The 14,242-nt window shown below is 51.6% G+C and overlaps 1 protein-coding gene across 11 annotated transcripts in view; it reads right to left on the bottom strand.

The window, feature by feature from the left end:
• KTN1 (kinectin 1) overlaps positions 1–14,242 on the bottom strand; it is a 187,246-nt gene that overhangs the window by 76,918 nt on the left and 96,086 nt on the right. For all 11 annotated transcript variants that reach the window (XM_073586046.1, XM_073586010.1, XM_073586073.1 and 8 more), the window contains exons 20-24: positions 10,224–10,314; positions 9,310–9,378; positions 9,121–9,155; positions 1,632–1,722; positions 320–388 (exon numbers count right to left, since the gene is read on the bottom strand). In XM_073586046.1, the coding sequence (XP_073442147.1) occupies positions 320–388; positions 1,632–1,722; positions 9,121–9,155; positions 9,310–9,378; positions 10,224–10,314 (355 nt within the window). The remainder of the gene's footprint in view (positions 1–319; positions 389–1,631; positions 1,723–9,120; positions 9,156–9,309; positions 9,379–10,223; positions 10,315–14,242) is intronic.

The following is a 14,242-nucleotide window of genomic DNA, read 5'->3' on the forward strand; positions in this document are numbered from 1 at the left end:
CAAAACTGAGCGTCGGGTCGGATTTTCATTCATTCTCTATGGGACTTCGGGGTAAAAAGCGAGCGCAGCACTCAGCAGCCACATAGGGAATGAAGCGGCAGTCCATCATGTGCATCGCAGCTCCATCATACAGGGGGATAATGCCAATCAACTTCTTTTCATCAGATACCCCAGTTAAGTTTATGGCTTATACATCAGCAAAGATTTACATCGCCAGCAAGACTGATTTTAGGGTAATGCTGGAAATCTCAAATATATCACTTTATTGCACTTTTTTCTAAAGATGGAAAAAAAAAGGAAAAAAATTTTGAAGAATTACCTGGTCATTGTGTAGTGCCTTGATATTCTGTAAATCCTTTCTTAAGGATGCATTTTCATCCCTCAGCAACTTAAAGAAAAAAAAAAAAAAAGATGAAAAGTTAACCACCAAAGGTCCAAATACAGAGCGTCTCAAGTCTCAATCACTCCATATAATCAGAGTGTAGAAAGGCAAGGCAAATTTAGCACAGAGGTTTGCTGAATATTTTACTAATAGAATATTAATTGTAAGGGACATTAACCAAGTTTTTAAATATTCTGGATTATCAGACCGCCATAGAAAAATGTACCATATTTTTTGGATTATAAGATGCACCCCAAATTTTGAGAAAAATAGGAACTGTTTTTTATAAAATGGTGGTGCTTCTTATAATCCATGCATCTTATTGCTTACCAGGGGTGGTGGCTGGGGTGAAGCGGAGTGTCCCAGGGTCGCTGCTGGAGGAGGCAGGAGTGGGGTGATGCTGCAGGCCGCATGCTGAGATAAGGGGGTGAGCCGATGTGCGGCGCGCCGCTGTGGGTGTCTGGCGCTGCTGCTGCTACGGGTGTCTCCGATGCTGCGAGCGCCCGACGGTGCTACGGGGCTGTCCGGCGGTGTTGCCCGATGATGCTGCCGGGGCTCTGCCGACATTTTGTGAAAGGCCAGAGGCCTAGCAGTTACATGGTTTCTTGCGTGGTGGACTTCAGGGAAAATGGCCGCCTGGGGCGGCGCATGCGCAGATGGAGATCTCGGCAGATGAGATTTCAGCGCTGAAATCTCATCTCCCCAGATCTTGGTGCCGAGATATTTATCTGCGCATGCGCCGCCCCTGGCGGCCATTTTCCCGGAGTCCACCGCACAGGAAACCATGGAACTGCTGGGGCTCTGGCCTTTCATAAAATGTCGGCAGAGCCCCCGCAGCAGCACCGCTGGACACCCCCTCATCCCACCCTGCGGTCTGCAGCAACAGTACCGGTAAGGTATATACGCATTATAAGACGCACCCCAATTTTCCCCCCAAATTTGGAGGAACAAAAGTGTGTCATAATCCGAAAAATACGGTATGTAACTGATCAAACGAATTGGAAGGACCATATTGTTTGCAAACAAACTCTGCTCCCGCTCATATATATATATATATATATATATATATATATATATATATATATATATATATATATATATATATATATATATATATATATATATACACAGGAGGATACTTAGACAGATTTTAGATGATTTTTATTTTTTCTGCTCCACTGCTGAATTATCAGAATGTGTTGATACTGGATTAAAGAAATTCTACTGTATGTATGCTCTCAATAGTTACCCGTAAAGCCTCTTCTTTGTTTGCAACTTCTATGAGACCCGTCTCCAACAATTCTTCAACAGTTTTGAGTTTTTCGTCTTTTTCTTGCATGCTTAAAAATTAAAAAAAAAAAAAAAAAAGTGTTCAGATGTTACATTGAAATACAACCACATTCGCTTTCATTACAGTGCAATGTACAAAGCATCCCAAAGTGCAGGTCTGGAGATAAAATGGCTTGTGATATATTAGGGTATTGTCACTTAAAGGGATCCTGTCAGTATGATTGTGCTGAGTAACCTACAGCCGTATATTCCCTTCCTGCTGCACCTCATTGATGCGTTCCACGAAGGAGCGCATTGTCACTGCACATCGCCTCCCTATTCGGGCGGCGCTTGCTGTGTGGTCGCTCTGGGGTTTAGCACTCTATATGCTTTCTCGACCTCTTTCGAATGGTGCGTTCCACGCTGGAGCGCAGTAACGCTACATGTCACTTCCGGTTTTGCGAGTGCCTGTTTGCAGCGTGCGTTCCATGGTGGAACGCGTACACCTATGCAGCTTTCTTTGATTCTTTTTGTGTCTTATATGATCCCACTTGTTTGTTTCTATTGATTTCAATATACCATTAAATTATGGAAAAAACAGGATTTTTTGGGTTGCTTACCGTAAAATCTGTTTCTCGGAGCCTTCATTGGGGGACACAGAGACCATGGGGTGTATGCTGCTGCCACTAGGAGGCTGACACTATGCACAAAAAAAGGTTAGCTCCTCCTCCGCAGTGTACACCCCACCGACCGGCAGGAAGTTCCTCAGTTAGTGAGAAAGCAGTAGGAGAAGTAACAGAATAGATTGAAAACAGAACAAACAACTCAACTGTAAAAAACCAACAAACATAAGAACAGGAGTTGTAGAACATGGGAGGGTGCTGTGTCCCCCAATGAAGGCTCCGAGAAACAGGATTTTACGGTAAGCAACCCAAAAAATCCTGTTTTCTCATTCGCCTTATTGGGGGACACAGAGACCATGGGACGTCCCAAAGCAGTCCCTGGGGTGGGAAACAAACTACCATCAGGCCAGTGGACTCGCCACCGCAGCCTGCAGAATCCTTCTACCTAGGCTGGCGTCCGCCAAAGCGTAGGTGTGGACCCTGTAGAATTTCACAAAGGTGTGAACCGATGACCACGTTGCAGCCTTGCAAAGCTGCAGCGCGGAAGCTCTGTGGCGCACCGCCCAGGAGGCACCCACCGCCCGGGTAGAGTGCGCTCTGATCCCTGGAGGGGCCACTCGATGCTTGACCCGGTATGCCTCCAAAATTGCCGATCTGATCCAGAGCGCAATAGTGGCCTTTGAGGCTGGGTGATGAACAGAGAGTCTGACTTCCGCAAGGAAGTCGTCTGGGCTAGATAGACTCTCAATGCCCTGACTAGGTCCAGCTTGTTCAAAGACCGCTCCCGAGGGTGAGCTGGGCTCGGGCAGAAGGATGGCAGAACAATGTCCTCATTGAGGTGAAACGAAGATACCACCTTCGGAAGAAAAGAGGGCGGAGGCCGCAGAACTACCTTGTCCTGATGAAGGACCAAAAAGGAGAGCGGCAAGAAAGCACCGCTAATTCCGACACGCGCCGGATGGAGGTAATGGCCACCAGAAAGGCCACTTTCCAAGAAAGGAGGGAAAGGGAAACGTCCCTGAGAGGTTCAAAAGGAGGACCCTGCAGAACCAAATTAAGATCCCAAGGATCCACGGGAGCTCGGTACGGAGGAACCGTGTGAGCCACACCCTGGAGGAAGGTTTTGACCTGGGGCCGGGAGGCCAGCGTTTTCTGAAATAAAATGGACAGTGCCGAAACTTGACCCTTCAAGGAACTGAGAGCAAGCCCCGCATCCAGCCCTGCCTGAAGAAACGCCAGAATAGAAGGGAGCGAAAAAACCAAGGGCGCGATGTCATTGGCCTCACACCAGGAGAAATAGGCTTTTCCAAGTACGGTAATAGATCTTCGAAGAAGGAGGCTTTCTGGCGCGGATCATGGTATGAATTACCCGATCAGAGAATCCTGCCCGTCTCAAAACCTCGGTCTCAACAGCCACGCCGTTAAATTGAGCGACCGAGAATTGGGGTGGCAAAATCGGGCCTTGAGACAGCAGATCTGCCCGTCGGGAAGCTTCCAGGGGGCGTCCGCGAGAAGGTTGACAATGTCTGCGAATCAAGACCAATTCGGGGCGGTGAGGATGACTGGAATCCCCTCTGCTTTGATTTTCTTCAACAACTTGGGAAGAAGAGGCAGAGGAGGGAACAGGAAGGGGAGCACGAACTGTGACCAAGGGACGGCCAGAGCGTCGGCGCCCACTGCCAGAGGGTCCCGAGACCTGGACACGAATTGTGGGACTTTCCTGTTGAGGCGAGATGCCATGAGGTCTACATCCGGGGTTCCCCACCGACGGCAGAGCAGATGAAACACCTCCGGATGTAGGGACCATTCCCCTGCCGCGAGACCCTCGCGGCTGAGGAAATCGGCGGCCCAGTTGTCCACGCCGGGAATGTGAACCGCGGAAATCGTTGGAACAAAGGTCTCTGCCCATTGAAGAATTCTGGACACTTCCGCCAGGGCTGAGACACTCCGTGTCCCCCCTTGGCGGTTGATATACGCCACCGCTGTGGCATTGTCTGTCTGAATCCTGACAGGCAGGCCCTTGAGGCACCTTTCCCAGTGGACGGGAGCTAGATGGATCGCCCGTATCTCTAGGACATTGATCTACAGAGCCGATTCCTGAGTCGACCATCGACCCTGAACAGTGTGATTGCGGAACACTGCACCCCAGCCGATGAGGCTGGCGTCCGTAGTGACAATCTGCCAGTGAACGGGAAGAAAAGACCGCCCCAAGAGAATGAGGGGAGACGTCAACCACCAGTTGAGAGACCGCCTGATCCGGCAGGAAAGGCGAACCGGACGATCCATAGAGCCGACCTGTTCCACCTGGACAAAATGGCCTGCTGGAGTGGCCTGGCGTGAAATTGGGCAAAGGGAACTGCCTCTATCGCCGCCACCATCTTCCCCAGGACCCTCATGGCTGTCCTGAGGGATGGAAATCGTGCGATCTGTAATGATCGCACGCCCTGCTGCAGGGAAAGAATCTTGTCTTGTGGGAGAAATACCCTTGACCGACGAGTGTCGAACAGAAGGCCCAGAAACACAAGGCGTTGAGTAGGGACCAGACAGGACTTTTCCCGGTTGACGATCCACCCAAAACTGGACAGTGTGTCTAGAACGATCGCCACACTTAGGCGGGCCTGTTGAAAGGAGGGGGCCTTGATCAGGATATCGTCGAGGTACGGAAAAAGAACGAGACCTCTGATCCTCAACAAGGCCATCAACGCCGCCATAATCTTCGTGAAGACTCTGGGAGCGGTGGCAAGCCCGAAAGGAAGCGCGACGAACTGGTAATGTTCGTGAAGAATCGCAAACCGCAGGAACTTCTGATGTCCGGGAAATATGGGCACATGTAGATAGGCATCTTGGATGTCTATGGAACCCATGAATTCCTGCTCCTCCATGGAAGCAATTACCGAGCGAACTGACTCCATCCGGAAGTGGCAAAGGCGAACTCTCTTGTTGAGTAACTTGAGATCCAAGATGGGTCGAACTGTCCCGTCCTTTTTCGGCACCACGAACAGGTCTGAATAAAACCCTGTGAAGCGTTCCGATTCGGGAACGGGCACAATCACCCCGGAACTGAGAAGAGAGGCGATGGCCGAACCGAACCCCGGGACCAAGGCCGGATCCCTCGGCGGACGGGATTGTAAGAAACGATCCCGTGGAAGAGAAAAGAACTCTATTTTGTATCCTGTTGATACAATCTCTCTGACCCAAGCGTCCTCTACTGAGGCAAGCCAGACGTCGCTGAAGAAGAGAAGTTGACCTCCCAATTGGAAGGGACCCACGGGAGACCGATGGTAGTCATGCGGACGTAGACCGTCCAGATCTAGATCTGGACGGTCTTCCCTGGGAAGAGTGGGACCGCCAGGACGGAGAGGGCCTGAAGGAAACCTTCTTTCTTTCCTGACGTGCCTGTGGCCTTTGCTGGTTGGAAGGGTTTTCCGCCGTATTGAAACGGCGGAAAGTCCGAAAGGGACAAAACTGACGCCTTGGAGGAGGTCTGCGAGGCTTGGAGGGGAGAAGAGAACTCGTACCTCCGGTAGCGTCCTTAATAATCTGATCCAATTGTGATCTGAAGAGACGCACTCCCTGAAAAGGCAGATTGGTCAGAGACTTTTTAGAGGACAAGTCCGCCTGCCAGGCCTTGAGCCAAATTGTACGTCGGATTGCCACGATGTTACTTGACGCCTGAACTGCGCAAGATGCGGCATCCAAGGAGGCAGAAAGCAGATAATCCCCCGCATGGGAAATCCGATTGGCGAGATCGGCCAAATGCTCTGGTCGTGCCTTATCCAGAATGCCCTGCCGAAGGTCATCTGCCCAAGTGGATATGGCCTTTGCTGCCCAAGAAGAAACAAAGACTGGACATACCGCTGCTGATGCCGCTTTGAAGGCAGATTTTGCTAGAGATTCTATGATCCTATCATTAGAATCTTTTAGCGACGCCACACCTGACAGCGGAAGGACCGAATTATTATAAAGTCTGGACACGGGAGGGTCCACCGAGGGAGAAGCGGCCCAGATGTCCGTGAGCTCTTTAGCAAACGGGTACAGCACGCCGAGACGCTTTCCTCTTTGAAAGCGTCTGGTCGGATCTTCTCTCTCCTTTGTAAAAATCTTTCCAAACTCAGAATGGAAGGGAAACACCCTGGATGGTGTTTCCGCCCGTCTGGACGAAACCTCCTGATCTGAGGATTTCGCAGGGGCGTCAGCGATGTCAAAGGTATGGTGAATCACGGCAATGAGGTTTTGCACCGTAACCTTCATGTTCGCATCCTGGTCCGAAGACCAGCTCTAAGACCCCTTCCGATTCCGAAAGCGCTTCGCCTGACTCGGGGGAGGAGGCCCGAGAGGGAGACTGCTGGGGACTATGGGGTAAGGCAGGACGAGGGGAGGACTCCGCCTGGAGGTCCTGCCTGGGCCTCTTGCGACTGCCGCTGGCTGGCTCAGATGGGACGTCCTGAGACGTGCTGGGTCCCGCCGAAGCTCCCAAGGGCAACTTGTCCAGAACGGCTACTAGGGACTGAGACACCTTGATGAGGTCTGCCACTGACTGTGATTGAGAGGAGGCCCAACCCGGCATGGGGGGGCTCACTCGCCCCTGGGGCTATGGATGGCTCCTGAGCGGCGTCGGGCTGGACGCAGAGCGGGTACGATCAGACTTAGCGTTGGACATAGTGAAAAGAGGCAGTGCCGGCCGGTTGGGGGACAGAAGGCAGAGAAGGGTGTCAGTCTGCAGGTGCAGAGCTACTCACGGTCCGGTGTCCCCAAGGGCGACGCTCTCTGATCTGGCTGCAGGATGAGGCCAGGCCAATCCGGCTGAAAAAAGGCCCAGCGACCGAAATCCGGCAGGGAATGAGGTCCGGCTGGCAGGCGGAGAAGATGGCGACCACCAGGGAAAGGGCGCGCTGCCAGAGGGAGAAGAAGGGCGGAGCTCGCCGCAGAGATCCCCTTAGCACCGCCCGCTGTCCAATAGCAGGCTGGTGTGAGGCAAGGGGGCTGGGAAGGCCTAGGACGGGCGGGAAAGAAGCCCGCTTAGAAGAAAGGGGCAGGGGGCGTGGCCGCGACGCAGCAGTAGGCCCGAGATGAAGCCGGGGCCTAAATTAATAGCGCCGGCCACCTGTCAGCAGGGGGTCCGGGGGGGGGGGGGGGGCGCACAAGGCCCGAAAGAACAGGGGCCTTCATGAATGCGGCGACCGTGGGGAGAAGCGGGCGCGCAGGCCTTACCGTGGTCCCCTGGCGACCGCCTTAGACCGTATACTCACCCTGGCCGGGGGCCACAATAAAGGTACCTGAGAATCCCACGCTGTCTGTCGTCTTTATGGAATCCACGCCTCGTCCAACCGTCAGGCTCTGGTAGGCGAGATGGTGGGAGGCGGGGGGCAATGACCGCCCGTATAGCTGGCACGCACCTGTGCGAGGCTCCTGGTCCTGCCGCGGAGACCTATGAGGATACGGGGTGGCAGTACACGCCGTACTCATAGTCTCTTTGTGGGAGTACGGATGTGACTGTTCACTCCGTATCCCTCCGAAACCTGTAAAGGAACGACGCACGACGAGGTAGATAGGGGTCTAATAAAAGACCCGTGTCCACCTCCTACTGACACTAAGCTAAACTGAGAAACTTCCTGCCGGTCGGTGGGGTGTACACTGCGGAGGAGGAGCTAACCTTTTTTTGTGCATAGTGGCAGCAGCATACACCCCATGGTCTCTGTGTCCCCCAATAAGGCGAACGAGAAATTTTGTTTTTGTATGTTATAGTCAATTAATTTTGTAATTATGTCACATTACCTGTCCCTAGGAAATATTGTGTTAGTTTGGTGTGGGCGACATATAAATAGATCCCCCATTCACTTCCACTTCACAGTCCTTGAGAAAGCCTTTGTGCGAAACATATGTTGCAGTTACAAGAACCACAGCTTACTGACCATTAGTATTTATTTATTTATTGTATCCCTTTTCTTCACGTTCTTTATGCACTTTACTTCTGGACAATTTTTTTTTGTCTATTAAGCTTTTTTCACTTTATAAAGACTATTTGGAAAGGAGTTTTTTTATATTGAATCATGAGCTTTGGTCAGTTTTCCCAATAATGATTTTTTTTCTCTGTACTATGGTATTTTGGTTTTGTTTTTCTGTTTCCCCTTAATTTCATGCTTTTCAATAAAATTATATATTTTTTATTCTTTGATTCCTATTGGTCTATTCACACATTTTGAGTGTGAAACTATTGTTTTTGTGAATATCCAAAGCTTATGTTGTCTTATTGTAGTGAGTCATCTCACATAGGTTGTTGTTAACCTACAGTGACAGATCGGCGCCGTTACACGGATTACAATGATACCTGGTGATGAAACACATCTTGTAGTTGTTTTCGTTATATTTCAACATAAACTATATCTTAATCAAAATGGCACAGGCGACAGAGCCTGCGCAATAGCATCTATCACGTTCCGACAGATGCTACTGCGCAGAAGCCGTCATCTTGATGGAGCCTATTTTTTTTTCTATATCAAAATGGCACCTGCGCAGTAGCATCAGAATGTGATAGAAGCTAGTGTGCAGGCTCTGCCGCCGGCGCCATTTTAATCATGATATAGTTTATGTTGACGTAAAACGAAAACAACCACAAGACGGATTTCATCACCAGGTATCATTGTAATCAGTATAACGGCGCCGACCTGACATTGTCTGTAGGTTACTATGCACAATCCTGCTGACAGGTTCTCTTTAAGCAACTTCCTAAAATATAAGTCAGCATTGAAATGTATTTAATATCTCTCCATCCAATAAACACCTTGAAAAATTAAAATAAAATAAACACTAATAAAGTGTATAACAGCACACAGGGGACAGATTCACCTCTTCTCCAGCTGAACAAGCACTTCCTTGTGTGCCTAAAGAGGGTGACAAAGCAAATAATCAGATGCCATAAAATCATACCAAGTACAAAATCATGTCTGGTGCTTTTACATGTGCGGATATCTGAGCAATGTCATCATCTGCACGATTGTCTGACTAGTCAGAAGTCTGTGCGTATCCCAGCTGTACCTGGTCCTGAGACTGTTCCAGCAGCTTCTGCACCTGAGCCTGTAACTCGTTATTGAGATTCTGTAGAATCTGAAATCGCAAGGAAATGGTGTTTAATAATGTGGTACCTGGGTCCAGCACACTAATCTGATCAGTAACTGCATACATAGCAACTCCATGATGCTTCAAAACCATGTTCTTTATTATAAAAACTTATGACAGCGGACTTTGAAAAATAAAGGCAACCAAACAGGAAAAGGCCGGGAGCGGGGGGAGAATGTGGAGGGTCAGACACTGGGCGCTGGAGGGTAGGGCCAGGCACTGGATGCTGGAGAGTAGGGTCAGGGGCCAGGCGCTAGACGCTGCAGGGTAGGGTGCAGGGCCAAGCACTGGGTGCTGGAAGGTAGGGTCAAGGGCCAGGTGCTGGAAGGCAGGTTCGAGGGCCAGAGGTCGGGCGCAGGGGAAGGAAAGGTCCAGGGCCAGAGGCTGGGCACAAGGGGAGGGAAGGGTCGAGAGTCAGTGGCTGGGTGCAGGAGAAGGAAGGATCGAGGGCCAGTGGCTGGGTGCAGGAGAAAATTTAGGATCGAGGGCCAATGGCTGGGTGCAGGGGAGGGAAGGGTCGAGGGCCAGAGGCTGAGTGCAGGAGAGGAAAGGGTCGGGGCCAGAGGCCAGGCGCAAGGGAACGGAAGGGTTGAGGGCCAGAGGATGGGTGCAGGGTTGAGGAAAGAGCTGAGGGCCAGAAGCAGGGAGGGGTTCGAGGGCCAGAGGCCAGGCACAAGAAGGGGAAGAGAGGGAGGAGGAGAGTTGATGTCCAGAGGCCAGCCGTAGGAGGGGGTGGTTAAGTTCAAGACATGTAGACCTTTTTCCCCACAGTGCTATGGCAACTTATCACTCTCTCTAAATAATTCTGTGAATTACAGGGAAGCCGCATATACCTTGTGCTCCTCCATGGTTCTGGTCACCTTCACAAGCTCAGCCTCCAGTCTCTCTTCCAGAGCTTTGATCTTACCATCCTTTTCCCCAATACTGAGGAAAGCAGAGAACAAAGACATATTTAGTATAATTGCTTCCATCACAGACAGTTTATAGATGCTGCATAATCTGCACACACTGGATGCAGAACCAATGGGCAAAACCAAAAATCATGACCCCAGGGCTAAATGAAGAACTAAAAATATAGGAGCCCAACAGAACTGGCTTAGGAAACAGAACAAACAATGGCGTTGAATAGAAGTCTGCAGAATAATCGCAGCGCAGCAGGCATGAAATGCGACAGTCACATGTTTTATTTCACAATATATGCATTAAAGAGATAAAAAGGCTGACCCAGACTCAACTGAATGGTACTGAAGTATGTAACGAGCATGCACTTGTCAAGGCAAAGGTCACACTGCAGGGAGTGGGTGGAGGTGAGCTGAGACATCACCTACTGTGAATGGTAGATCCTGTGTTATCTGCGGTATAACAGGATTTTTTGGGTTGCTTACCGTAAAATCTGTTTCTCGGAGCCTTCATTGGGGGACACAGAGACCATGGGTGTATGCTGCTGCCACTAGGAGGCTGACACTATGCACAAAAAAAGGTTAGCCCCTCCTCCGCCGTATATACCCCACCGACCGGCAGGAAGTTCCTCAGTTAGTCAGAAAGCAGTAGGAGAAGTACCAGAATAGATTGAGAACAGAACAAACAACTCAACTGTAACAAACCGACAAACATAAGAACAGGAGTTGTAGAACATGGGAGGGTGCTGTGTCCCCCAATGAAGGCTCCGAGAAACAGGATTTTACGGTAAGCAACCCAAAAAATCCTGTTTTCTCGTTCGCCTTATTGGGGGACACAGAGACCATGGGATGTCCCAAAGCAGTCCCTGGGGTGGGAAACAAACTTCCATTAGGCCAGTGGACTCGCCACCGCAGCCTGCAGAATCCTTCTACCTAGGCTGGCGTCCGCCGAAGCGTAGGTGTGGACCCTGTAGAATTTCACAAAGGTGTGAACCGATGACCACGTTGCAGCCTTGCAAAGCTGCAGCGCGGAAGCTCTGTGGCGCACCGCCCAGGAGGCACCCACCGCCCGGGTAGAGTGCGCTCTGACCCCTGGAGGGGCCACTCGATGCTTGACCCGGTATGCCTCCAAAATTGCCGATCTGATCCAGCGCGCAATAGTGGCCTTTGAGGCTGGGTGACCTTTCCTCGCCCCGTCAGGAATGATGAACAGAGAGTCTGACTTCCGCAAGGAAGTCGTCCGGGCTAGATAGACTCTCAATGCCCTGACTAGGTCCAGCTTGTTCAAGGACCGCTCCCGAGGGTGAGCTGGGCTCGGGCAGAAGGATGGCAGAACAATGTCCTCATTGAGGTGAAACGAAGATACCACCTTCGGAAGAAAAGAGGGCGGAGGCCGCAGAACTACCTTGTCCTGATGAAGGACCAAAAAAGGAGAGCGGCAAGAAAGTGCTGCCAATTCCGACACGCGCCGGATGGAGGTAATGGCCACCAGAAAGGCCACTTTCCAAGAAAGGAGGGAAAGGGAAACGTCCCTGAGAGGTTCAAAAGGAGGACCCTGCAGAACCTGAAGAACCAAATTAAGATCCCAAGGATCCACGGGCGCTCGGTACGGAGGAACCGTGTGAGCCACACCCTGGAGGAAGGTTTTGACCTGGGGCCGGGAGGCCAGCGTTTTCTGAAATAAAATGGACAGTGCCGAAACTTGACCCTTCAAGGAACTGAGAGCAAGCCCCGCATCCAGCCCTGCCTGCAGAAACGCCAGAATAGAAGGGAGCGAAAAAACCAAGGGCGCGATGTCATTGGTCTCACACCAGGAGAAATAGGCTTTCCAAGTACGGTAATAGATCTTCGAAGAAGGCGGCTTTCTGGCGCGGATCATGGTATGAATCACCCGATCAGAGAATCCTGCCCGTCTCAAAACCTCGGTCTCAACAGCCACGCCGTTAAATTGAGCGACCGAGAATTGGGGTGGCAAATCGGGCCTTGAGACAACAGATCTGCCCTGTCGGGAAGCTTCCAGGGAGCGTCCGCGAGAAGGTTGACAATGTCCGCGAACCAAGACCTTCTGGGCCAATTCGGGGCGATGAGGATGACTGGAATCCCCTCTGCTTTGATTTTCTTCAACAACTTGGGAAGAAGAGGCAGAGGAGGGAACAGGTAGGGGAGCTCGAACTGTGACCAAGGGACGGCCAGAGCGTCGGCGCCCACTGCCAGAGGGTCCCGAGACCTGGACACGAATTGTGGGACTTTCCTGTTGAGGCGAGATGCCATGAGGTCTACATCCGGAGTTCCCCACCGACGGCAGAGCAGATGAAACACCTCCGGATGTAGGGACCATTCCCCTGCCGTGAGACCCTCGCGGCTGAGGAAATCGGCGGCCCAGTTGTCCACGCCGGGAATGTGAACCGCGGAAATCGTTGGAACAAAGGTCTCTGCCCATTGAAGAATTCTGGACACTTCCGCCAGGGCTGAGACACTCCGTGTCCCCCCTTGGCGGTTGATATACGCCACCGCTGTGGCATTGTCTGTCTGAATCCTGACAGGCAGGCCCTTGAGGCGCCTTTCCCAGTGGACGAGAGCTAGATGGATCGCTCGTATCTCTAGGACATTGATCTGCAGAGCTGATTCCTGAGTCGACCATCGACCCTGAACAGTGTGATTGCGGAACACTGCACCCCAGCCGATGAGGCTGGCGTCCGTAGTGACAATCTGCCAGTGAACGGGAAGAAAAGACCGCCCCAAGAGAATGAAGGGAGACGTCAACCACCAGTTGAGAGACCGCTTGATCCGGCATGAAAGACGAACCGGACGATCCATAGAGCCGACCTGTTCCACCTGGACAAAATGGCCTGCTGGAGTGGCCTGGCGTGAAATTGGGCAAAGGGAACTGCCTCTATCGCCGCCACCATCTTCCCCAGGACCCTCATGGCTGTCCTGAGGGATGGAAATCGTGTGATCTGTAATGATCGCACGCCCTGCTGCAGGGAAAGGATCTTGTCTTGTGGGAGAAATACCCTTGACCGACGAGTGTCGAACAGAAGGCCCAGAAACACAAGGCGTTGAGAAGGGACCAGACAGGACTTTTTCCGGTTGACGATCCACCCAAAACTGGACAAGGTGTCTAGAACGATCGCCACACTTAGGCGGGCCTGTTGAAAGGAGGGAGCCTTGATCAGGATATCGTCGAGGTACGGAAAAAGAACGAGACCTCTGATCCTCAACAAGGCCATCAACGCCGCCATAATCTTCGTGAAGACTCTGGGAGCGGTGGCGAGCCCGAAAGGAAGCGCGACGAACTGGTAATGTTCGTGGTGAATCGCAAACCGCAGGAACTTCTGATGTCCGGGAAATATGGGCACATGCAGATAGGCATCTTGGATGTCTATGGAACCCATGAATTCCTGCTCCTCCATGGAAGCAATTACCGAGCGTACAGACTCCATCCGGAAGTGGCGAAGGCGAACTCTCTTGTTGAGTAACTTGAGATCCAAAATGGGCCGAACTGCCCCGTCCTTTTTCGGCACCACAAACAGGTTTGAATAAAACCCTGTGAAGCGTTCCGATTCGGGAACGGGCACAATCACCCCGGAACTGAGAAGAGAGGCGATGGCCGAACAGAACCCCGGGACCAAGGCCGGATCCCTCGGCAGACGGGATTGGAAGAAGCGATCCCGTGGAAGAGAAATTAACTCTATTTTGTATCCTGTTGATACAACCTCTCTGACCCAAGCGTCCTCTACTGAGGCGAGCCAGACGTCGCTGAAGAAGAGAAGTTGACCTCCCAATTGGAAGGGACCCCCGGGAGACCGATGGTAGTCATGCGGATGTAGACCGTCCAGATCTAGATCTGGACGGTCTTCCCTGGGAAGAGTGGGACCGCCAGGACGGAGTGGGCCTGAAGGAAACCTTCTTTCTTTCCTGACGTGCCTGTGGCCTTTGCTGGTTGGAAGGGT

The sequence above is a fragment of the Dendrobates tinctorius genome, unplaced genomic scaffold, assembly GCF_039654945.1.
Source record: "Dendrobates tinctorius isolate UK_male_01 unplaced genomic scaffold, ASM3965494v1 ptg000010l, whole genome shotgun sequence".
NCBI lineage: Eukaryota > Metazoa > Chordata > Amphibia > Anura > Dendrobatidae > Dendrobates > Dendrobates tinctorius.